Source organism: Rhinatrema bivittatum, chromosome 1 (genome assembly GCF_901001135.1).
Source record: "Rhinatrema bivittatum chromosome 1, aRhiBiv1.1, whole genome shotgun sequence".
Lineage (NCBI taxonomy): Eukaryota > Metazoa > Chordata > Amphibia > Gymnophiona > Rhinatrematidae > Rhinatrema > Rhinatrema bivittatum.
In genome coordinates this window covers 421591969-421618684 of record NC_042615.1, presented here as the reverse complement: position 1 = coordinate 421618684, position 26716 = coordinate 421591969, and the positions used below count along the sequence as shown (strand labels likewise).

The following is a 26716-nucleotide window of genomic DNA, read 5'->3' as shown; positions in this document are numbered from 1 at the left end:
GTCATCCTGTGGCGCAGCAGGTCTATTTCATCAGGGAGTTATTCAGGATTCAGTCTCCCCATTGTACTCGGGGTCTCCCCTTCTGGGCCACTTCCTGTCGAAGATTAGGGGTTTTCCCACATGGGACTCTCCTTTTTCTTACCCGCAGAGCACACTATGTGGTGTTTGTGGATAACTGCTCTTGCCAGTCTTTCTCGCATGCGGGACCCTACCTCAGTGGGAAGGGTTGTAATCTAGTTACATCTCAGTTGGTAGGTGTGCCTGTCAACCTCTCACTGAATCTATGGGGGATGAGGAAACTCTCAACGGAGGTGCTACACTTTTGTTGCGGCAGCTTGCAAGCTATACTTCCTCATTTTAGGGATAACCCTGTCTTTGGGCAGGAAGTCCTGGTTCAGGCAACCATTGTCCATCTCCTGGACTGGATCATTCCTTGTGGGAAAGTATTCGTAATCCTGGCCTTATGTATTGATACCTATACCAAGTTATTGGGTGGTCTGTTCTGAGATCTGACTGACTCTGCCCTGGTATCTTTTGGGTTGCCAGGTTGATAAAGGAATCCTGTTTCTACAGGGGATTGTACTCACGAAACCCTTGCTTTCTGTCCCCTGTTGGATATCTTTCCCAAGAGGTTAGCTCTCAGTTTTGGCTGTTCCTGTTATCCTGAGTGATCTACCTAGGGGGCTAAACTCTCTACTGCAATCAGAAGTGAGTTATTAAATGCAGTCTAGTGACTTTTTCTTATCCTGGCAGCCCTGGAGCCTGGCACATTGTGTTTTTCGCTCCTTCCGACTTCTGGTCAGAATGTCAAGAGGGGAGGGGAGAAAATCTAGGACATTCATTAGTACACCACCTTTTCCCTGTCCTTTCGCCAAGTTCTGGCCAATACTGCCTTTAGCTTTTCATACTTCATTGCATTGACTAAAGTGCCTTTCTGCTCACTTGACCTATTCTATGAACTGAATGGATAGGCTTACCCTTGACAGGATGAGTGTGGGTGAGCTTCATTCCTAGCTTAACTCCCTACCTGGGAGTTTTTAGGCTAGCAATCCTGTCAGGGATTGCTTTGCATCCTCTCACACTCTTGATGACTGTCCTGGGTGGTCGGATCTGTCTGGTGCATTGGCAAGTAAGATCAGCCACAGACTTAGACGCTGTTGCTGCTTCGTCTCCCAAGTGTTGCTTGGATTTTTCTGCCCTTTGTACCTATTGGCAAATCACTGGGCATGCTTCTGCAAAGGCATTTTGATCTTCAGATGTTAGAAGCCCACAGTTTCTTTCTGGAGGGCTTTCTGACCCAGTGGGATTTTTCAGGTGTCTTGTGACATTGAAGGAAACTGTGTGGTTTTCATCCAAAAGTTCTCCTGTAGGTTGAATCTGTAGGCCTTTTCCTGTATCCAGAAGGAACTAGACCTACCTTGCAGTCAGAGTTCATTGATCCAAACCCTGGTTGTAATAGTCCCGTGAGGCAAAGTATGATTCTCGCTAAACTTGGCATCATACCCCTGTCTTGGGTGCCATAAGAACATAAGAACATAAGAAAATGCCATACTGGATCAGACCAAGGGTCAATCAAGCCCAGCATCCTGTTTCCAACAGTGGCCAATCCAGGCCATAAGAACCTGGCAAGTACCCTGCTGTGCATCGAGGTATTTGTGTCTCAGTCTGTTCTACGGTTTTCATTTTTAGAATCCAACTCTTTTCCCGCTTAAACCCATTTTTGGGTCAACTGCCTCACAGGCAAATAGGAGAAAGGTGATGTTTTCAGCACTGTGGGGTTCCCCACTTTGTCCTGCTCGGGCAGCCTTTAGCTGGGGATTCACCCATGTGTGAGGACTACCATCCTGCTTGTCCTTGGAGAAAGCAGAGTTGATTACCTGTAACAGGTGTTCTCTGAGGACAGAAGGATGTTAGTCCTCTCGAAACCAACCCACCTCCCCTGGGAGTTGGTTTGTCCATTTATTAGCTATATCGTGGACTGAGGGACTCTGCCTATGGGGCAGGGTGATATGTAAAGCTGCACGTGATCAGTAGGGCATACTTGAAACTAGAATTTTTTAGATCAAAGTTCCGTGCCGGGCTCCGTCCAATTATGTCATCCATGTGTGAGGACTAACATCCTGCTGACCTTGGAGAACACCTATTACAGGTTAGTAACTCTGCTTTCACCAAGCATATGTTTTCCTATATACTTAAAGCCATGAGCTTATAAAAGATTTTAGAAACATCAAACTGATAATTAGTTGCCAACTACCAGCTTCGCTTAATTTGAGAACTTGCTACTGTATGCCAAAGCTTTTGTGCCCTTGCCCTTCTCTTGCGATATTCTTTGTATGGCTGCTGTTTCCAATGGGCAAAAGGAGCACCTGCATAACAGGAAGGCCAGAACAGAAGGCACTTAACGAAAAATCTAAAAAAAAAAAAGAAAGATCCAAATGTGATATTGTCAAGTTCTGTCAACAAATGACACATTGAAATGATTAAATCCCTCATGTGGTCAGCTGGCTTGATAGATCTCACATCTACGTGTTTGATATGAAAGCTTTTGTTGCCAGTTGTCAACAATAGTGAATCGTGTGTGCGCACTGAGATATTATGATTCATGTGTCCCATCTGGAAAAAATAAAAGAGGGCTCAACCACAAATGTTTGCCCAGGCTCATGTAAGTGCTAAAAGTGGCCCTGATTCTATGCCTAGGATGAAGTACAGGATCTTTTGGTTAAGTCATCTTATCCTGGGGAGAAAATAATTCACTTGTGGGCCAATGCCATTAGCAGAACTTTTAGAGATATCTGCACATAGATGTTATCTCAACTGCTTCTTTTTCACATGCTTATTGAGGGGTATCTTTGTAGCTTTCTCTAGAAAATATTTGGACCAGTACTCTTCCATTGGCATTAAGATCATGAAAGAAAAGCTGTCCAAAAAATTTCATTTTCTGAGATCTGAAATACTGCTTCAAAACATTATCTCTATCAAGTCTTGAAGAGAACTGCACAAATAATGTGGCTCACAAAGTAATGTCCATTCAAAAGATTTTTCCAGAAAGTCTGTTATATCCAAAGTTGCTTCCCCTTGATTTTCTTGCTGATTAGTATTTTCTCCAGTAGGTAAATGTTGTATTTGATAATAAGTTGCTATTATAACAGGTATCCTTTCCAATGGATATTTCAAGATGTTTACAAAATAACTTTTCAACAAGTCCATAGGAGACTGCAATTTGGTTTTAGGAAAGTTCAAAAATTGGAGATTAGCCCTCTTCGACTGATTCTCAAAGAACTCCATTTTGTTCTCCACCATTTTCTCTGATTTTATCAGATTTATCGGTACGTCTTCCATTTTTTTCACTTCCCCTTCCAAAATATCAGTTCTTTTCTCCATCCATACCAGCTTTTCTTCAGCCTTATGGGATTTGGTCATTGCTTCCTGCACAGTTGTGGTACGTGTGTTAATAGATTTCTGCATTACTATTAGAATATTCTTTATTTCTTCTAAGGATGGTACGAGTACAGAAGTAGTATTAAGAAGAGGTATATTATTCATCGCAATTCTTACTCCCACAAGGCCTTCACCATTTTTTCTTAGTTGTTCCGGGCGATGTTGTGCTGAATTCTCGTGGCTCCTGGAATCCATTTCAATCGGGTTTGCCGAAGAGATTTCCTCCTCTCTTCTCTGGGCACCTCTTATTACAGAAAAAAAGTTCTCAGGAAAATCTATACTACAAGACATTTTCATAGGTGGATCCGGAGCCGTTGGATATCCCGGGCTCAACGATGTTTCTAGCGTCAGGGGGCTCAGCAGCTGCTCCTTGCCTGCCCCAGCGACTACAGCTTGCGGGTTGGTTGTTTGAGTCCTTGCGAAGGCTGCCTCAATCTTTGGTTGTCGTAAATGATCAGGAGTAGAGATAATTTCATGTACTCGAGCTTTCCTCTTGGTGTGAGGTATGTTGAGAAAACTCAAAAAGGAAACTTTTCTTGAGGTTTTAGCTGGATAGAAATTGCAGCAACCGAGAGTCACAGCCCGCACGTCCTCACAGGTCAGTGGCCATCTTGGTTCCCGAATTTTTCCTGACATTGCAAGGATAACGCAAATAAAACGGAAAAAATTCTTAGAAATGAGAGGAGAAGTAGTAGAAAGAGGTGCACAGTTCATGCTCCGATTTCCCTGTCGTTGTTTGCTATACTGTGGGTATGTAAAGTACGTTTTCATAGATCCGATGCAATTGCGTAGTTATTTGGATTCTTCATCGTGACCCTAGGATTAATCCAAAGGTAGTTGGAAAGGAAAATTTTTTGGAGTCACTCACAGGGTTTCAGCATGTCTTTCATAAGGTTGTAAAAGATTTCCTTGTACTTATCTGCTATATTCACCCTTGGTTCCCCATATTTCTTTATGTATGATTTCAATATGCATATGACCAGGTGATATTGTATTATTATATTGCTTTGAGATAAGAAATGTGAAGTTGGATTTATTTACTTATCTGGAATATGATAACACATTGGATAATTTCTTGTATTAAAAGTAAAAATGCAATAAAGTATAAATTAAAAAAAAAAATAACATGAAAGAAAAATATGATTATAACTTGACTCTGATCTTTTTTTGATTAAGTGCACAATGTATGCATGCTGATGAGAAGGATTTCTCAGAAGTCTCCACTGTACAAGAAGTCACCCATGATCCAGCAAATGTCCCCACTGGACATGAGGTAGGAGCCATCTTGAATTATACTAACAAGTTACCTTGTAGGCTCAGTTCCTTGTATGATTTTTAAACTGTATTTCCTTTATTGTTTAGGCATATCCCCCTCCTGATTTGAGTCCCCTGCTCACAGTCTGTAGTGGGTGCCTCCTCCAGGGCATACCCTTAGCCAAACTCTTTTAGGTGAATTTTAAAAGCCCTACACACACCAAAGCTGGGCTAGTGTGCGCCGTGAGGATTTTAAAAGGCACCTGTGTACATGTAAATCTCCTGGTACGTGCACAAGCATTTTGGGGGGGAGGAAAGATGCGGGGCAGGGGCGTTCCTCGATTTATGAATGAAACCAGCACGTAAATACTTAGGTGCATAAGTGCACACTGTGGTCCCCTACCGCATAACTTTAGTTCTGCTATGGATGGCGCGTAAGTCCTAAAACAAAAAACAGTAAAGACGTAAGCGGTTATTTAAGGGTCGTAGCTTCACAAGGTAAAAGGGAGGCTGTTTAACTAGGGGGTGGAAACAAATTGGGAAAATGGGCAATTGCATTAGCGCATGTGGCTTTTAGAATCTCCCCACTTATGCGATAGACGTGCCCATATGTACGCACATTAAGCCTATTTTATAGCATGTGCGCATATACATGCATACATTTTAAAATGGCCACTTCTCTGGGCGTGAGCTGGCATATGCACATAGATGTGTGCCCGCACGGCTGTTTAAAGTTACTGATTTTGGTTGACAGAAATTACATTGCAAAAGGAAGCAAACTGGGTCGCCTCGGTGCGCCTTACATTCCTTATCTGCTCTCACTTTCTATGTTTCTATGTTAGCAATGTCAGCTAGCTTCCCTAGGGCTGCCACCTCACCCAGGTCAGCTTGATCCAGTCCTGGTTTTTCCCCATTGCATGCAGGGAATGTAATTATATTTCTCTTAGGGAAATCAGAACGAAAACTCCATGTATACCACAGGGCAAACTCCGGACCAGATCAGCCGAGGACGGAGTCAATGATGCAGGATAATAAATAGAATAAAAGGCAAACATACTTTCTAGGTTTACATTTTTTTTTAAACATATGCTGTAACTGGGATGGTCAGAGAAGAGAGAATCAGAGAGCTCAGAATTACATGTGATTTTAAAGATAAGTTCTGAGAAAATTAAAGAGACTGTTACAGCATCCTAGATTGAAATAATAGACTGGAATGTAATGTGCATTTTGATTTCTGCACTTCCTTTCAACGCATCAGCAATAATTCTGGCTTCCTGTCTGTTACGTTAGGATATTTCACCTCTAGCCATGTCCAAGCACAGACCACGCTGCCATGCCCCTCTTCATCACTCACTGAGTAACTGAGGAAATTGTGTTGCCTCCCTGGGCTGCTATGTAAATTATAAGCTCTTTGGGGCAGGGATATTATTGTTCTGAAAATGATCATGCACTCTGTGATGTACACTGATAGCACTACTTAAATAGAACATATTTTATATTTTATTGTTCCTCTTTTCCCACACACACATGCACTTTTTCTTTTTTTTAAATTGAAAATTTTTATTTGGTGAAACAGCAGGAACAGAAATAAACAGTACAGATAATGAAATACACCCATTGTCCCACCCAACCCACCCTCCACAGAACCCTGCAAGTGCATTAATAACAGAAGAGCAGAATGAACAAATCCATAGTACAATGTCTAATACAGCATTTCTTTGGCGGTACTACTACCAGCGCCAGAACGTAAGGAAGAGAGACTAGCCAGCAAATACAAATATGTAGAAGAAAACATAAGAATATAGTCTGAAGGGACTACACCTCACTAAAGAGGATTAGCCACAAACAACCATCTCGAAAACACAGCTCAATCACAGGTTCGTAACCAGGTAGTAAAAGAACCCCAAGTGGCCTTGAAGGATTTCAGTCGATTATGGCGTACAGCAGTGAGACCAGCTAATTGACAATAACCATATAGCCGGTGAATCACCCAGGGCACTGATGGGACATCGACATGCTTCCAAAAGGTCGCTAACTCACAGCAAGCTGTAAGAAACACCTGCTGGGAGAAGCGATGAAGAAACTTGTTCAGATTGGGCAATGGTAGGTTGAGGAGGGTATGACAAGACTCCATAGTGACAGTTACCTTTAAAACGTGATTCAACCATTCAGTAATGTATGCCCAAAAAGAAACTGCTTTATAGCACTGCCACCATATGTGAAAAAAGTGCCAATACCCCCACAGTTTCTCGAGCAGGTGTCGGACACATTAGGAAATAAATGGTGTAAGTGAGCGGGTGTCAGATACCAGCGATAAAGCATTTTATAACAATTCTCTTGCAAAGTAGCTGATAAGGAGCATTTACCAGCCGATAAAAAAAATAATCCTCGGCACTCAGGGGATGTCACAGATCTGTGTCCCAGTTTTTCAGTTGTTTAAAGGGTTCAGTGAGATGACCATTTAAAAGGGGAATATATTTTAGAGATCAAGCCCCGCAGGTTTATCAGCATAATGGCAATAGTTTTCAAATAAAGATCTGGTCAGGCAGAGGGTATCAACTCGAAGGGAAGAAGCAATGAAATGCTTGAGTTGTGCATATGCTAAAAAATCTACATTTCCCATTCCATATAAGTCTCTCAAAGCATCTATGGACAAAAAAGAACACATGCACTTTTTCAATATAGCAAATAAAATATCTTGCCACAGTGACCATCTAGTTGAATGCTTGGTGTCGCAGACATCCTTTTCTTTCTTTTCTCTCTTGCAAAACTTTTTATTAAGATAGAAGCATCATTTCCTAAGTGGTGAGGAAGAGATGAGGCAAGGAAAATTGCTATTCATAATTCAGGGAATGGTTTAAAAAATATTCAGAATTACACACATAGAAATGAGTGAATGGTGGCAGCAGCCATCAAATACTGAGTTAATTCCTCCTGAAGCTCCTCTGAGTAAGGTATGTCACTCAGAGGAGCTCAGTTGTTGCAAATCTGTGTGGATGACTCAATCCTAGGAGGCAGATCTATGCTTAAACATAATAGGTAGGTGACCGGATGGTATACACCCCAGGGATCTGAAGGAACTAAAAAATGAAATTTCAGATCTATTAGTAAAAATTTGTAATCTATCATTAAAATCATCCATTGTACCTGAAGACTGAAGGGTGGCTAATGTAACCCCAATATTTAAAAAGGGCTCCAGGGGCGATCCGAGAAACTACAGACCAGTTAGCCTGACTTCAGTGCCAGGATAAACAGTGGAAAGTGTTCTAAAGATCAAAATGACAGAACATATAGAAAGACATGGTTTAATGGAACAAAGTCAGCATGGCTTCACCCAAGGCAAGTCTTGCCTCACAAATCTGCTTTACTTTTTTGAAGGGATTAATAAACGAAGATAAAGATGAACCAGTAGATGTAGTGTATTTGGATTTCCAAAAGGCATTTGACAAAGTTCCTCATGAGAGGCTTCTATGAAAAATAAAAAGTCATGGGATAGGTGACGATGTCTTCGTGGATTACAAACTGGTTAAAAGACAGGAAACAGAGAGTAGGATTAAATGGACAATTTTCTCAGTGGAGTTTGGTGGACAGTGGAGTGCCTCAGGGATCTGTACTGGGACCTGTGCTTTTCAATATATTTATAAATGTTCTGGAAAGGAATACGACGAGTGAGGTAATCAAATATGCAGATGATAGAAAATTATTCAAAGTAGTTAAATCATAAGTGGATTGTGATAAATTGCAGGAGAACCTTGTGAGACTGGAAAAATGGGCATCCAAATGGCAGATTAAATTTAATATGGATAAATGCAAGCTGATGCATATAGGGAAAAATAACTCATGCTGTAGTTACATGATGTTAGGTTCCACATTAGGAGCTGCCACCCAGGAAGGAGATCTAGGCATCATAGTGGATACTATTTTGAAATCGTCGACTCAGTTTGCTGCAGCAGTGAAAAAAGCAAACAGAATTTTAGGAATTATTAGGAAAGGAATGGTGAATAAAATGGAAAATGTCATAATGCCTCTGTATCGCTCCATGGTGAGACTGCACCTTGAATACTGTGTACAATTCTGGTCGCCGCATCTCAAAAAAGATATAGTTGCGATGGAGAAGGTACAGAGAAGGGTGACGAAAATGATAAAGGGGATGGAACAGCTCCCCTATGAGGAAAATCTAAAGAGATTAAGACTGTTCAGCTTGGAGAAGAGACAGCTGAGGGAGGATATGATATAGGTGTTTAAAATCATGAGAGGTCTAGAACGGATAAATGTGAATCAGTTATTTACTCTTTCGGATAATAGAAGGACTAGGAGGCACTCAACGAAGTTAGCAGGTAGCACATTTAAAACTAATCGGAGAAAATTCTTTTTCACCCAACACACAATTAAACTCTGGAATTTGCCAGAGGATGTGGTTATTTTATTGCAGTTAGTGTAGCTGGGTTTAAAAAAGGTTTGGATAAGTTCTTGGAAGAGAAGGCCATTACTTGCTATTAATCAAGTTGAGTTAGAAAATAGCCACTGCTATTACTAGCTTCAGTAACATAGGATTTAATTAGCTTTTGGGTACTTGCCAGGTACTTGTAGTCTGGATTGGCCACTGTTGGAAACAGGATGCTGGGCTTGATGGACCCTTGGTCTGACCCAGTATAGCAATTTCTTATGTTCTTATGTTCTCATGCCTGTGTATTAACATTCAACCAGGTGCAGAGCTTCTAACAAGTAAAATATCAGGTTGCAAGTGTTAGGAAAGTGGACCCTAAGCCGAGGCAAATTTGTTGCTACCCTCAGGGGTAGGCCCCTGGAGGTCCTCGGTGAGGCGGAACAGGGGGGAAGGCCCAATAGGAGCTTCACCTATACCAACCCTCGTTCCTCACAGGTTGAGCCCTTGGGTACCGGGGCCGACAGGACTTAGGCACGGTCCTTCCCAGCAATGCCAGGGGGCAAGTAGTGTTTGCGATGGAGAAGTCCAGCAGAGGAGACCGGCGTTGATCAGCTAGATGAGGCAAAAGGCGAGGAGTCGAGTACCAGGCAAGGAGTCAGAGCAGGCGGAGATCAAGCAGAGTCAAGTACCAGGCAAGGAGTCAGAACCGAGAGAGCAATCCAGGGGATGAAGAGCAAGGCAGGGACCGGAGACAGGAACAAGGATGGAGGAACTATGGATCAGGAGCGAGGCAAGGCTAAGGAGGATCACAGGAACGCGGACAACTCACACTCTACAGGAATGCATAACCCTTTGCTGAGGCGAATTGAGAGCAGAGAGGTAGGGTTTAAGTACTCAGTTAGCCTGACATCATCAATCCGGGCCACAGGGAACTTTCCCGCTAGTGGCCCTTTAAATCCTGTGCTTCGGTGCATGTGCACGCTTATGGAGGCGACCATGAGGAGCAGGATTTGGCAGTGTCCTGAACGCTGCCGGAGCAGGCCACGAATGGAGTCTGTGGCTGGGGGTGGTGGCCGAGGCGGGTCTCCAACTGGCGCAGGTAAGGGGACCTGGTTGCGGGACGGAGCAGCCGGGGTTCCTAACAGTACCCTCCCTTTACTCTTAGAAGGCCCGGGTTTGTCAGGATGCTAGGTGTGAACTGACGGAGAAGAGTCTTATCGAGTATGTTGGCGGCAGGCTCCCACGTATTTTCCTCGGGGCCAAAGCCATCCCATGTGATCAGGTATTCCCATCTCCTTTGATGGCGTCGTATGTCCAGTATGTCCCTCACCCTATAGATCTCTCTTCTGCAGCTGAGTCCTGTGGTTCCGTGGTCCTCCGGCGTGGCCAGGAAGATACCAGGGATTTAAGGAGGGAGATGTGGAATGTGTTATATATCCTTAATGAGGAAGGTAACTTTAGGCAGTAGGTAACTGGGCTGATTCGTTCTGTGATGGAGAAAGGGCCGTTGTACTGGGGGGCCAGTCTCATTGACGGTACCCATAGCCGGATGTGGCAGGTGCTAAGCCATACCTGGTCTCCCGGTTTGAAGAGGGGGGCAGGCCGCCAATGGTTTGTTGGCTGCTTTTTCTGCCTCCTCAGCCACCCTTCAAAAGCAACCCTGAGTGTGGATCCAAAGGGTATGCAGCTGCTGGGCAGTAAGTTGGGCTAGAGGCGATGGCACCAGAAGTGCCTTGGGAAGTGGGGGAGCTGGCTACCTCCCATAGACCACCAGGAAGGGCGAGGAGTCAGTGGAAGAATGGACATGTGGGTTGTGTGAAAACTCGGCCCATGGGAGTAGTGTGGACCAGTTGTCCCGTCCGCTGTTCACAAAGGCTCGAAAAAAGGTCTTTAGGGTCTGGTTCGTGCATTCGGCTTGGCTGTTACCCTGTGGATGGTATGCTGTAGTAAGGTCAATCTGGATCCTGAATTTCTTGCACAAGGAGCGCCAAAAGTTGGCAGTGAACTGCACTCCACGATCTGACGCGATGTGCTGGGGAAGTCTGTGTAGTTTGAAAATGTGTTGGGTGAATAGGTGGGCCAACTCCGGAGCCGATGGTAGCTTGGGGAGAGTATTAAAGATAGAACTGTGACCAGTCAGACAGCCTCTGCGGCCATTACAGCCCGTTTCCTTGAATATTATAGAGGGCTTTATGGGGAAAAGGCTAGTCATCTCCCATCCAGAGAGTCTTTTTTTTCTAATTTTCCTTGGCCAAAGATCACTGATGCACAGCTCCTCTCGTTAAATATGCCCATAACCGATTCTGAAATTCATGTCGTCATACATGGCCTCAAGCTGGGAAAGGCGGCTGGCCCAGATGGCCTTGGGCCAGAGTTTTATAAGATTTTGAAATTTCCCATTTTGTCCGCATTGTGGCCATATTATAATGGTTTAGTCCAGGGGACCCCGGTTACACCCACGGAAAATCAATCAACTATAGTGTTACTCCCTAAACCTGGGAAGGATTTGCAAGAAGTGGGCTTGTTCAGGCCCATATCTCTTATCAATGGGGATTTAAAAATATTGGCGGCCGTGCTGGCAGCCAGATTGAGTCTTCTTTTACCTTTCATGATACATGGAGATCAAACTGGCTTTATTAAAGGGCGTCAGGGTGTTAAAAATGTGAGGCACCTGATTGGCCTGTTAAGCTTTCACCCTCGGACTGAGGCCTTGGTGTTGAGCCTAGATGCTGAGAAAGCTTTTGATTCCCTTTCGTGGGATTATTTGTTTTGGGCTCTACAAACCTACAGCATGTCGGGAGCTTTTCTGTCTTGGCTGCAGGCACTGTATGCTAATCCTAGTGCTCGGTTACTTATTAATGGTACCTTGTCCGATTCTTTCCCCATTTTATGTGGGGTTTGCCAGGGATGCCCCCTGTCTCCTCTATTATTTGTATTAGCCATAGAGCCTCTGGCTATTAAGCTGCGCTTGGAGGATGGGTTTCAGGGCCTCCATATCGGCCGTCATCAGATGAAATTAGCAATGTTCGCTGATGATATCCTGCTGTTTGTGGAGCAATCCCGGACTAGCATCCCTGTTATTATTCAATGCTTTAATGTCTTTCACTCCATCGCAGGACTGACTATTAATTTTTCCAAATCAGAAGCACTTGCCCTTGACCCTGGAGTGCAACAACACTGGCCGGGAGGGTTCCCGTTTATGTGGGCTCAGAACAAAATGAAATACTTGGGGGTTTGGATCTCTCGGGATCTTCAGGATCTTTATGCCTTGAATATAAAAAGCACATTAGTAGAATTGGATGCTCAACTCAAAGCGTGGCGCTCTTTACCCCTTTCTCTCTTTGGCAGAAGTGCCCTCCTTAAGATGGTGCTTATGCCCAAATTGCTTTACAAATTACATATGTTACCATGCTGGCTTACAAGCAGGGATATACGGTGGTTGCAGTCTTCTTTCCAAAAATTCCTTTGGGCGGGGAGGAGATCAAAGTTACGCTATCAGGTGTTGATGTCTCAGAAAGGGGAGGGGGGGTCTTGGCCTGCTGGATGTCCGGTTATATAATGCTGCCTGCCAACTTCGATATGTGGGGGAATGGCTTCTTGATAAATACGCGTATTGTGAGGATGGTCTGGTTATTAGCATGGTAGCCCCTTGGTCTCCTCTGTATCTGATCCAGGCCAGCCCTGGGGCCTATCGGACCTTAACTATCCCTTGCAGCTTGGTACAGCCATGTCGTCAGGCTTGGTGTTGGATACGGTCGCGAGGGGGAGTGGCTGGACTTCCTTCTCTCTTTATGCCCTTGATGGGTAGCCTGGATTTCCCTCCAGGCCGCCTCAACCATTTTCTTTTTGATGCCTGGTTACAGAAAGGTTTGGCATTCATTTTCCACTTTTATGATAATGTCTCGCCAACAGTGCACGATTTCGCATCTTTGGCTAAAGATTATGACTTGCCAGGTAAACATTTCTATGCATACTTGCAGACTCGTCATTATCTCCAATCATTTCACTGGACTGAGGAGTCCTTTCGTAAGGAGTCAGCTTTCACACAACGTTTCTTTGATAGGGCCATAAAGTGTAACTCCATCAAAGGCTGGTGTAAGTTCGGTAGATCATATCGCTCTGTGCCGCATGTGGCCTCTTTAGCCAGGTATTGGACAGAGGCGTGGGACATGGATATCTCTACTCCATACGTGCTTTCATGTTTCCAGCTTATGCCTAAAAGTCTACCGGACCTCTCTCTTCAAGAGTTACAATTCAAGATTTTGCACCATATTTTTTGCGATGACATTCGCCGCTGCCGGATGGGATGGGCATCTTCCCCTAAATGTATTAAATGTCATCAAGTGACAGGCATTCTGGCGCATAGGTTGTTTGCTTGCCCTGTTTTGAGAGCCTTTTGAACGAAAGTGCTTGCAGTAGTTGCTCAATGTACAGGCTCCTCTATTGGGTGGACAGGCAAGTTACTTCTTTCTGGATTAAGGGGTGCTCTCTCTTCTTATAAGTTGTCCTTGGATAAATTTGGCCACACTGCAATATTGTTGGCATGCCGAACGATCTTAGCTGACTGGATAACACCAGATGCGCCACCCAATTTGCGGGCCTGGTTTGGACGTTTGTTATTTACAATGCAAATGAAGCGGCTGGTCGCCCTGAATAATGAGAGGGCACAGGACTCGATCTACCAGGCGTGCTGGTCTACTTGTTATGACCTTTTGCCGTCGGACCTTCAAACTACTCTAACTGCCACCGGATATCATCTTTCTTGGAAATGATTGGACCTTTAGCAATGTATTATGTTTTGCCAATTAATCAGAGATCAGTGTATGTTATGATGGGGACCGAACTTGGTTGGGGCCTTTGCAATATCTTTCTCTGCAAATGTTTGATAATGTTTGTTAAGGAGGGGATGTCTCCCAGGTTAGGGTAGGGGGAGGGGGTTATGGGTGGTGTGCGGAATGTCTGTGGATGTCTGTGATGTGATTGGGTGGTGGGTTATGGTTTGAGTATACTCTGTTTATTTTGGTCCATAGGACCTCAAAAGGAGAGTATACGGGGGGTTGAGACAGTTGTCTTTACTATGTTGGGGGATCGTTCTTGCGGTAAACAATGGGGTTACTCTTGACGCATACTGTGTTTATCTTGTAAATATTCATTAAGTTATTTTATCTTTCCCCGGACAACTCATAGCCACCTCCAATTCCTGTAGTAATGTTATTGTAAATATTCATTAAGTTATTTTTCTTATCCCCATACAATTCTTTTTACTCCCTACTGTTCCTCTTTTTTCTCTCTCCCAGTTATTCTACCCCTGGTTTTTTGTAACTGCTTCCCCTCTGCACCAGTTTAGTTCTATTGTTCTATGCACCCCCTGTTTCTATGTAAACCAGCATGATGTGACTTGTCCATGAATGCCGGTATATAAAAAACCTAAATAAATAAAATAAAATCTTCCCCAAAGTCTGGTTTTGATTATCCTACTGTTACTCTTTTTTTTTTTTTAATAAAAATGATTTTGACAAAAAAAAATCATACATGCGCAAATGCACATGATTTAAAATTCCAGCTTTATCTCTGCATGCGTGCCGATCAATTGCAGGACCCAAATTATGGAATTCTCTGCCCTCTGAATTAAGGCTGCAAAGAGACTTTTTGGTTTTTAAGAAAAACTTTAAAACCTGGCTCTTTAAACAGGCATATGAGAGCATTGGTTTAACCTGAGTTGTCACATCGGACTCAGGATAATATTAAGGATTAAGATGGATTTTGAATTATGGTGCATTGAGCTCTTTTTCTCTTTCTTTCCGCTTGTTTCCTTTCTCCCTGTTTTTCAACTTTAAATTTAAGAAAGGTACTATTGTTTTTATTGTAACCATTATGTTTATTTCTTATTTTGTTACTTCTTATTTTTAATGTAATTTTATGATTTATTTTAATGCATTTTATGATTTTCTTGATTTTATTTACTTTACCATATTTCTGTAAACCGTTATGATTGGTCACATTATGATGGTATATAAATATAATAAATAAATAAATAAGATATGTCTGTATAGGCGCATGCATTCTCGTTTTAAAATTAGCCTGGTAAGAAGCTGCTGCTTATCACCTCTTTCATCTAAATAATGCTCTTAAAAGTTTCAATTCAAGAAGAACCATCATCAGAGTTAGAAAGTATAATAATTATTTTGTTTTCTTAGATGCCAGAGACAGGTACAGAGAGTCCCACCAGGGCAATGACTATGAGGATGTGAGAGCATGATGATGTTGCAAAGGTGAATTTTAAAAGCCCAGCACGCGCATAAATTAGGGGATGCATGCACAAGTCAGGCTTATGCATACCGACCAAATTTTAAAAGCCGCCCAGATGTGCGTTTATCTCCCGCAGCACGCACAACTCACTGAGATTTAAAAAGGGATGGGGTGTGGGTGTGGGTATGGTCGGGGCGAGACATGGCCAGGAGATGTGTGCATAAATACTTAATGCCCCAGCACGCGCCCAGGTCCATTGCCATGTAACTTCTATTGTGGAGCAGGTGTAACTTAAAAATAAAATAAATTAGCCATTTCTGCTGGGTTTAATGGGTCTGGGGTAACCGGTGGGAGGCAGGCTATCAAAACAGAGGGGTTTGGAGGACCTAGTCTTAACTGGGCACACGTGAATGAACTGGTGAAACTGGAAAGGGCGTGGACATGTACCCCTTAAAAACCTTGACTTACGCAGTAGAATCGGGATTTACATGGCCCTATTTAAATTGGGTGCACATGGGCATGGGTGCACATGGGCATGTGCCCAGTGTATTTTATATCGTGTGCAAGTTATAAAATGACCGTGCCCATGTGCTGGTTTGGAAGTTACTGTCACAATGGAACTGCATCCCAGTAAATCGAGTAGTAAGGTTAATACTGAGCAGAAGTATTTGTTTTTCAGCATTGCAGCAGAAAGTCTACTATTAATTCAGCATTTAGCAAAATGTGCCACCATCAATAGTGCTCTTATTTCTTTCAGGTCTGGGAACCCTGTCATCCTTTACTATGGAAAGGATTTTGTCTCCCTCACCATGGAAATGTGACAGTAAGATAACTCCCCTGTGGCTGAGCTGTTCCACAGTCCTAGCGTTTGGGTAGCTTCCTCAACTTTCTTTGCCAATAAGACATCACATTTGTTTTATGGCTGCCATGGCTCCAGCATTCCTTGGATTTTCTATAAATGGACCTCTCACAAAATAATGAACTGTAAATATAGAATTGTATATAGATGTAGGAATGTAAAGTATTACTAATAAACAACATTTTATTTTATTTTTGTTTATCCAATTCATTATAAATCCATTAGAAAATCAATATATAATGGTGCTTCCAGTGATGACGTGGATCTGATCAGAGGTGCCTGGGACCAGCTCCCTACAAGTCAGCAAAATCGGCAACTAATTCCATCGGAATGCAATTTCTTTTATTGCATCCAAACTGTGAGCTTATATGGACAAATTCAGTTCAGCGAGGAGGAGCAGCAGCACCAGCCTCTTGAGCAGCTGTAGATGCTGGCACCTCTTGGCTCAGCAAGCCCTCTCAATGTAAGCCTGAACATATCAGACTTACTGGAAGACCCCTACCTGCAATGGGAGGCAGTTGAGCCATCACAACTGACCTCCAGCACACTACGTCGCCAGCAGGAGGCAGCAGGAACCGAGCAGGAGCAGCCCACCAGGTCACCTTCCCCATCGTGCCACATTTGGAGGCCCAAACTGCAACTCCTACCACACTCAGCACTACACCAGCACCAACAGAGCCCTCTATGCATGAGCAGCTGGACCAGCTGAAAAAGAGGCATGGGGTACACCTCCACCACATACAGGCAGAGCTAGGGTGCATACACAGATTTATAACTAGCAGAAAATATCAAATGATAATATTCTGTACAAATCAATAGTGAAACTATAGCTAAAGTACTGTGTCCATTTGTGAGGCTGTAATTCCATTCCTTCTAAAGGATATGAATGGACCAGAAGTGATGCAAATGGTGTGCAGTGCCTGTACCGTAAGCCCAGTGAGGTGAGACTGAAAGTGAAAGACCTAAATATGCATACCTTAGAGGAGAGGGGGAAACATTCAGATACCTCAGAGGCATAAATAATGTGCTAGAGACAGTTATTTTACAGTGAAAAAGGGGATTGCGATAGGCTGAAAGGGGGCAGACTCAGGAGTAACAGAGTGATGGATGCATGGGGCAGCCTCCAGAGGTAGTGATGGAGGTAGAAACAGTAATGGAGTTCAAGAAAGCCTGGTCACTCAGATTCATAACTCAAAGGGAATAAATTTGGAAGGGCTTTAAAAAAAAAGTAAATACTTAGTTCCTTTGGAAATTAAATAACACTTAGAATGAGAAAGGGCAATTGTAACACTGGTAAACAAAGTTTTTGTTTCCTTCAGGCTTTTTGGGGTTCCAAATAGATTTTTTGATGCTGATCATAGATATTAGTTCATTTGGCTATCAGCCAAGTGAAAAGTTTTAAGACCCCAGGACCCAATGGCTATACTGCCGAATTTTTTAAACTTTTAGGGGACCTGATATTAGGTCCTTTGGCGGCGGGCTTTTCAGAATTGATCGTTTGGGGTACCTTTCCTTCCCATGAAAAGTTGGCCCTAATTACACTAATCCCTAAAGTGGGCAAAGACTCCTTGCACCCGAGCCCTACCACCCGATTTCTTTGCTAAACCTGGACCATAAACTATTGGCTAAAATATTGGCAGATCGCCTGGCAATTATTTTACCCACTCTTATTAGTGACCATCAAGTGGGATTTGTCCGGCAGCGATATGCTTTGGCCAATATTCGCCGAGTACAGACTGCCATGACAATGGGTAGACAGATGGACATTCCCTATCTGGTTATCAGCTTCGATGCCGAAAAGGCGTTTGATATGGTAGAAAGGAGTTACTTATTTTACATTTTGGAACAAATGGGGTTTACCGGATTTTTTCTCCAGGCAGTGAGATTATTATATACAGATCCCCGAGCCGCCATTCTTGCAAATGGCATGCAATCAGAACCCTTTGAGGTGGCACAGGGAACACAACAGGGATGTCCACTCTCACCTTTATTGTTTATTTTGCAGTTGAAGCCTCTCTTACTGGCCATTTATCTGTGTTGGGAGATTCGGGGTATACTATTTGACTCGCGTATATTTAAAGGAGTAGCCTTCGCAGATGACTTGTTAGTTTTTATCACGGACCCTCCGGCATCTCTGTCGTTTCCGCTAAGTTTAATTGAGACACTAGGCCAGTGATGGCTAACCTATGACACACTTGTCAGAGGTGACACGCCGAGACATTTTGCTGACATGCACAGCGTTTCAAGGACTATCGGGAATTTGTTTTTTTTATCGGCTGCGCAGACCCTTTAAAATTTGTTTTTTTAGTATCTCCCTACCCTCCGGACCCCTCCACTAATGCCCCTGGGCGCAGGGAGGCTCATGCGGCGCAGCAATGAGGCTCAAGACAAAGATCGCATTTAAACGCGCTGATGCTCCTCCTCCTTCCTGCCTGTGCGTCCCCGGAAGTAAACGTTGCCGGAGCCACGTGGGCAGGAAGGAGGTGAAGCATCAGCACGTGCAGAAGAGGAGCAGCATTTGCGTTTACGGGCCGCCGCGAATTCCAAGTCGCAGCGGCCAGAGAAGAGGAAGAGGCCCGGTAGCAGGGCCACCGCGGCCCGAGAAGATCAGGGCCGCTGCAGAGCCCATCCTGCGGCGACCCGCAAAGAGGAGGCCCAGAGGTGAGAGAGAGGCTGAGGGTTTGTAGAGTGTGCATGTGTGCGTGTTTGAGATGAGCTGAGAGACTGTGTGTGGGAGTGAAGACCTGAATGTTTGCAGAGACAGCATGTGAGAGCCTCTGTGTGTTTGTGAGAGAGAGAGAGAGAGCATGTGCCAGTGAGAGCCTGTGTGTATGAATGATTGTATGAGAGAGAGCATGTGCCAGTGAGAGCCTGTGTGTATGAATGATTGTATGAGAGAGAGCATGTGCCAGTGAGAGCCTGTGTGTATGAATGATTATATGAGAGAGAGCATGTGCCAGTGAGAGCCTGTGTGTATGAATGATTGTATGAGAGAGAGCATGTGCCAGTGAGAGCCTGTGTGTATGAATGATTGTATGAGAGAGAGCATGTGCCAGTGAGAGCCTGTGTGTATGAATGATTGTATGAGAGAGAGCATGTGCCAGTGAGAGCCTGTGTGTGTGTGAGAAAGAGAAATGCATGTGAGAATGAGAACCTGACTGTGTGTTTGAGGGAAGAAGATGGAGAGAAAAGAAACAGAAAAAAAGACAATATAAAAGGAATTGGCAAAAAAATAAGAAAGGGAAGGTGGAAAAAAAAAAAAGCCTGTGACCAACCAATTAGAAAACTAAGATCAGACAGCAAAGGCAAAAAAAAAAGAAATTACTTTTTAGTGATTGGCACATGTAATCTTTGGGAATGTGCAAGAATAGCACTTTCTCTACGGATCTCACAATGTACGAGATCAGCATGGAGAAAGTGGAAGCCCACGGGGCCTGCACAGAGGAGGCAGCAGAATGGACTTCAGTGTCAGTAGCAGCAATCGGCACCTCCCCAATAGCCATGTGGCAGCAGTGACAGTGGCAGCAGAGGAATGAGAGAGGTTCCGAGATTGCTGGCAAAAGAGAGGGGGGTCTGCCTTTAGTGTGTGCATGTGTATTAGAGATGTGAATCGTGTCCTCGATCGTCTTAACGATCGATTTCGGCTGGGAGGGGGAGGGAATCGTATTGTTGCCGTTTGGGTGTTTAAAGTATCGTGAAAATCGTGAAAATCGTGAGCCGGCACACTAAAACCCCCTAAAACCCACCCCGACCCTTTAAATTAAATCCCCCACCCTCCCGAACCCCCCCCCCCCCATGCCTTAAATTACCTGGGGGTCCAGCGGTGGTCCGGAACGGCAGCGGTCCGGAATGGCCTCCTGCAATTGAATCGTGTTGTCTTCAGCCGGTGCCATTTTTCAAAATGGCGGCGGCCATAGACCAACACGATTCGACTGCAGGAGGTCGTTCCGGACCCCCGCTGGACTTTTGGCAAGTCTTGTGGGGGTCAGGAGGCCCCCCCAAGCTGGCCAAAAGTCCCTGGGGGTCCAGCGGGGGTCCGGAAAACGATCTCCTGCCGCAAATCGTTTTCCGTACGGAAAATGGCGCCGGCAGGAGATCGACTGCAGGAGGTCGTTCAGCGGGGGACCGGAACCCCCGGTCCCCCGCTGAACGTTCAGCTGAGCGACCGGAACCCCCGGTCGTTCAGCGGGGGACCGGAACCCCCGCTGAACGACCTCCTGCAGTCGATCTCCTGCCGGCACCATTTTCCATACGGAAAACGATTCGCGGCAGTAGATCGTTTTCCGGACCCCCGCTGGACCCCCAGGTAATTTAAGGCATTTGGGGGGGGTTCGGGAGGGTGGGGGATTTAATTTAAAGGGTCGGGGGTGGGTTTTAGGGGGTTTTAGTGTGCCGGTTTTCCTGCCCTCCCCCTTCCCCCAATTTACGATTTTTTGACGATAAATCGGGGGAATTGGTATTGTATCGTGGCCCTAACGATTTTTGACGATTTAAAATATATCGGACGATATTTTAAATCGTCAAAAAACGATTCACATCCCTAATGTGTATGAATGGGACTCTGCCTGGGGGTGTATGTGTGTGAATGCATGGGTGCCTGCCTGGGGGTCTGTGTGTGTGAGAATGAATGTGTGCATGCCTGGGGGATGGGGAGGGAGTGGTGTGAAAATGAATGGGAGCCAATAAAAGAAACCGACTGACAGATGAAGTTTGTAACGCTTGCTTGGACTTGAAGTGTACGAAATACCAACCTTCAATTGAAGATTTAGCCAATGAAATTCAGCAACAAAAAAGTCACTAAGCAGGTAAGGTAAAGAATTATTTGTTTTTGCTTTATTAATAAATACAGTACATATTAAAATTATAACTTTTTATTATTGATTAGAGCTACAAATATCACAAAATTAAGGATTTTTCTAGAAGTGACACACCACCTGAGTTATGCTCGTTTTTTTTATGAATTTTGACACACTGAGCTCAAAAGGTTGGCCATCACTGCACTAGGTGGATTTTCTGGACTACGACTAAATGAGTCTAAATCTTCTGTGCTAGCCTACCCACCTACTCTGCCCACTAATTGGCCAGATCCCTTTCCTTTAGGATGGGCTATGGATCATATAAGTTACTTGGGGGTGAATCTCCCGGCAGATCCAGCCCTTGTATATCAGGAAAATATTCCCTACCCGTTTCCTTAAGTGGCTGGATACATTTATTCAAAATGACCATTTTACCCAAATGGCTTCACTTACTTCAAAATCTGCCAGTTATACTTAAAAAGGGGGATCTTTTTAGGCTACATAGCGCACTTCGGCAGTTTATTTGGAAGGGGGGAAGGTTTGTCTCCCTCTCTCCTGGTTGAAGGCCAGATGGGGAAGAGAGGGTCTTGGAGTGCCGGATATGGTAGCCTATAATTTGGCATGTAATTTACAGATTATTAGGGATTGGCTGACAGATACGCTGGTTTGTACTCCGATATACTCGGATGGAGCAGTGATGGCACCCGTGGCCCCTGTCTATGTGCTCCAGGCCAGCCCTGCCCATCTCTCATCCTTTCTTAAGCAAACCGCTCTTCTACGGCCCCTTCGGTTGACATGGAAATGGGTGACGAAATTATTAAAGATACCTGCCATGTGTGCCTATTTTCTTCCAGTAATGGGGAATGCTAAATTCACACCAGGCACATAGTCCTCAAGCTTTCGGGTCTGGGAATCCAGGGGAATTACCCATTTGGGTCATTTGCTCATGCGAGATGTGGCGATTATATCCTTTAAAGAATTCCAGGCGACATATGAAGTGGGGGCTAAACCTGGACCATAAACTATTGGCTAAAATATTGGCAGATCGCCTGGCAATTATTTTACCCATCCAGGCAATCCTGGATGTTAACAAAGATCCTTGTCGAAATATTATAAATATTTGCGAAAAAACTCAGAGGGGGATGTGTGCTCAACACTAGAAGCGCGATGGAATAGGGATGGTGACTTTGTTGTTACTTCGACCATTTTAAACGTCTGCTTCCGGGGCATAACCAGAATCTCGGTCAATATGTATTACAGAGAATTACAATTCAAATTCTTAAGTCGGGCGTATGTGTCGCCTCAGATGGCTTTTCAATTAACTATAGCCGAGTCGGCGGTCTGTACCCACTGCGGTCATGTCACAGGGACTTTGTCATACATTTTTCGGTCCTGTCCTCCCATACTGCGCTTTTGGCGCCGCGTGGCAGAATACATGGCCAATTTGCTAGATGTGTTTTTCCCAGTGACTCCCTTATGGTTGTTATTTGGGTTTATATCCCCAATTAGGATCCAAGATCCTGGTTCTGCGTAACGCTTGTCTTGTAGGGAAAAAGGTGATCCTTTCAGTTTGGAGATCCCCAGACATCCCGTCCCTTTGAGCTTGGAGAAACTGTTTGCATGCTCTGATTTCCATGGAGTGCCTGGTCTCCCGTCAGTCCCCGTGCAGTAGATGATGCTTCCTTGCGGAATGGCAGGCCTACCTACAATCTCTCCCACATCGGATTCGTAGTCTCGCAATCAATGATTAACTGCCAGAGTGTGTGATGTATTTGACTGATATATCATTCTTGGTTCCCTGTAGCTCACCTACAGCCTCCTGTGGGACTGGGGGGGGGGACGACGACAATCTGATGTTTGACTTATGTTAAGTGTTCTGTTCTGGGGTGGGCTCAGGAACCCGCTCACCCCAGTGTTGTAAATTGGATGATGTTAAAAAATTAATAAAAATTAATATAAAAAAATTAGAGCGCCCATCTCTAGCACTCGAACCTTCCTCAAATTTATTACCACTGTCTGGTACATTGAAGGTAACCTTCCTATCAGTATCCCTAGAATGACCATTATTCCTTTCCTCATCAGAGGAATCATCAGATGAGGATGAAAAATCACCTTTAACTCTATATCTGCTAGAGAGTTTTATTACTTTAATGAATACATATGATCCTAATTTGATCTTCATGGCTCAAGTTAGTGACTCTCATATATCCTATTTGGATGTTATGGTGTATAAACATCAGGATAAACTCAGTACGTTTATATTTGTTAAACCCATGGAAAAAAAACTCCATTTTACATTTCCATAGTTTTCATCCCTGCAAGTTGAAAGAGAGTATCCCGATTAGTCAATTTTTGAGGTATAGACGGATCTGTACTACGAACTCTGATTATAAGATTTGGGCTAAAGAACTTATTTCTAAATTTACAGCACGTGTTATCCCTATAAATGTATTAGACGAGCGTACAAAAGAGCATTGTATGCCAATAGGAATAATATATTATTATCTAGCCCTCAGAAACATCTTAAAAGGATAATATGTATGTAGTATTCCTTTCTTGTCTAAATCTGGGGGTATTAAAAGGATCATTCTTAAACATTAGCCAATATTAAAATCTTTGCCTGGATTTGAGGAATTACCTATCTTTGCTATGAAAAAAGGTAGGAATTTAAGAACTTTGCTGACACAAACAACCAATAATGATGTTAAGGAATGTGAATGGGGACAATACGTATGTGAGGGATGTTCCTTATGTGGCAATGTTTTGGAGATTAAAATATTTAAATCCCCTGTAATAAAATATCCTTTTATTATTAGGGGTCACTTTAATTGTAATACCATAGGGGTAATATATGCCATTGTATGCCCGTGCAGTTTGTTGTATATTGGTCATACCAAATGAGAAATTAAAGTAAGAATTATTGAGCATAAACGTCAATTGAGGTCAGGGAAAGTGGGAGCTCCGCTTGTCTCCCACTGGCAAGATAAGGCTCATGTGGTGGAGGATTTATGTTTTTTTGTGGTACAGCAAATGTATTCCTCAGGTAAAGGGGACATTAGTAAGATACTATGGCGGGTAGAGCAGATATACATCTTTATGTGGAAAACCTACCATTCTCATGGTTTGAATGACAATATAGAGTGGGAAGCATTTTATGGTCATTAATCATTCAGTATATAAATTATGGATCTTATGGTCTAGTAGTGAGGATACTTGCTTTGTATTTTGGCGGTCTGGGTTCAATTTCCGGTGTGGGAAACCCCACAGGTATTTCTTTTTCATTTTTCTTGTTTATTTTTTTGTCTTTTGTTTTTTCAACTTTTTTGAGTTCATTTGATTTCTTTATTTATATGATATTAATTAGGGGTAATAGTTTTGTGTTTGTACCTGGGTTTGGATATGTTTGTGAAATCTGTAATAAGGTGCTTCTGAGGTTCTGCATGCTGAGGAGTGGTAGGGATTTTGTAATATAATAAAATGAGATTTGAAATTTTGGGTTGAGTGATATCTGAATCCTTGAGTGGGATACGAATTTGAGATGTATATTTACAAGCATTACAAATACAGGTATTGTAGGAGTTTTCATTGTGGGTTGTTAGAGCACTTTGTGCTATTGGAATTTGTTGCCAGAGGATGTGATTAGTGCAGTTAGTGTAGCTGGGTTCAAAAAAGGTTTGGATAAGTTCTTGGAGGAGAAGTCCATTAATGGCTATTAATCAATTTTAATTAGGGAATAGCCACTGCTATTGATTGCATCAGTAGCATGGGATCTTCTTAGTGTTTGGGTAATTGCCAGGTTCTTGTGGCCTGGTTTTGGCCTCTGTTGGAAACAGGATGCTTGGAAACAGGATGCTGGGCTTGATGGACCCTTCGTCTGACCCAGCATGGCAATTTCTTATGTTCTTATGTTCGAGATAGATGTTGGGGTATGTCTTAGAATATGAGGAGTGGTTTTGAATCGAGGAGTTTTCATTGATAGAGATGAGTAAAGGGAGTGTCGTGCACTATATGGATTGGTTGATCTGAAGCAGAAAGATGACGTAGTGAAGTGCATGCGTTAAGATGCTGACAAGGTGTTGCGCCCTTGCCCGCGCTTCTCACAGACAGGGCCTTATCTTTGCGGTCATGTGCCACCGCTGACGCTGCCAGGTCCTGCCTTGGACATCGCTGCTCCCCGCAGCCTGGAGCCGCTGCTGGACGCTCTCTTCTTTGAGGCCTGAAGGCAGCCACCGAGGCCGTTCCTCTTTGTGGCCTGGGGCCACCGCTGAGGCCGTCGCCCATGCCATCTTTGGCAGGCCTAGAGGTCTGCTTCTCAGCGACATGGACGCCGACAACGTCGTCTGCCTCTGGGCCCTCCTCCTCTTCTCATCAGCGCACTCTGCCAGGCCGGCCCAAGGTCCACCGTTCTGTCCGCAACAGACCATGTGTATGTATGAGAGATCATGCATGAAAGCATCTATTTGTATGTGAGCGCATGTATGAGCATGAATGCATTTTTGTGAGAGAGGGAAGAGAGAGTCTCCTTCTCTCCACCACCACTACCCCGCACTAATCCATGAAAATCTCAAGGTGACTAGAAATCAAAAGTTTCAAGTATGGAAAGTGGGAATTTTTTAAATTCTTACTAGTTTTAATTATTGGGTGCTATTTAATGTGTCTGCTATTTTAAAATATTTTATTGGTGTTTGGGAAAATTTGTATATGAGATTTTAATTACTGGATGTTCTAATCAGCAGGTGTTTTGAAATATGTATTATTTTTATTAGTATGGTTTTACTATTAAGATGCTTTTATATTCTTTGTTCTTTTGTTTGTTTTATAATGAATGGCAATTTTATTTTTCCATTGTTGCTCTGCATACAGTGTGGTTTGTTGAGGTTTCCAGTTCATTTGTGTTTATACTTTATGGTCTCTTTTTTCTGTATTTGGTGCGCATCTGTCTATGCTCTGCATGTGTAACTATTTTATTGGTATCTGGACATTTTTAAAAAATTTTAATTATTGGATATTCCATTCATCAGCTGCCAATATGTAGTTTCTGTGTAGGTATCTATTGCAGCCTGGCTTGTTCTGTTTTCCTAATAGGAGATGTATTAGTGTTTAGGGCATGGTGTAATATTGGCAGTGTTGCCATCTCATAGATAAGGTTTTTACTGTTTGAATTAATTTAATATGGGATGTTTACTCATGGCTTTTTGAGGACAAAGCCCTCACCCAACATGCATTATAATATGCCTCGGGATTTAATTTGTAGATAAAAGGAAGTGGAGCTGGGGGTGGGGGGAGGGTCAGGGCCAGGAGTGACAAATGTGACAGCAGTGTGTTGCCAAGCACACGCAGGTGTGTCACCTCACTTCTCAGTCCCCTGCTGACCCAGCTGCTCCCCCTACCCCAGTGAAATAGGAACGTATCCTCTAGGGATGTGCAGAGCAAAATTTTATGTTCATATTTTTTATGTCCGAAAGGGGGTCCCACTTGCGGCCAATATGGACATAAAACAAATCCAATGAGTTGGGTATATGTACATATGTGCAAAAAAAAAAATTAAACCCCCTCACCCTCCTTAATCCCCCCCCCAGACTTACCACAACTCCCTGGTGATCGAGCGAGGAGTGAGGACGTCATTTCTGCAATCCTTGGCGAGAAGCATGTGACGTCGGTGGCACGTCGAGTGACGCGGCGTCACGTGATTCCCGGCTCGTTCGCGCCGGACGGCTCGTTCGGCCCAAAAAG

At 43.7% G+C, this 26716-nt stretch overlaps 1 protein-coding gene across 1 annotated transcript in view; it reads left to right on the top strand.

Annotated features, from left to right (window-relative positions):
- The window catches only part of LOC115080968, a 312075-nt gene extending 295697 nt beyond the window's left edge, over window positions 1–16378 (top strand). The window contains exons 13-15 of the mRNA XM_029585462.1: window positions 4615–4711; window positions 15277–15351; window positions 16086–16378. Of these exons, the coding sequence (XP_029441322.1) occupies window positions 4615–4711; window positions 15277–15330 (151 nt within the window). The 3' untranslated portion in view covers window positions 15331–15351; window positions 16086–16378. The remainder of the gene's footprint in view (window positions 1–4614; window positions 4712–15276; window positions 15352–16085) is intronic.
- Window positions 16379–26716: the final 10338 nt, after the last annotated feature.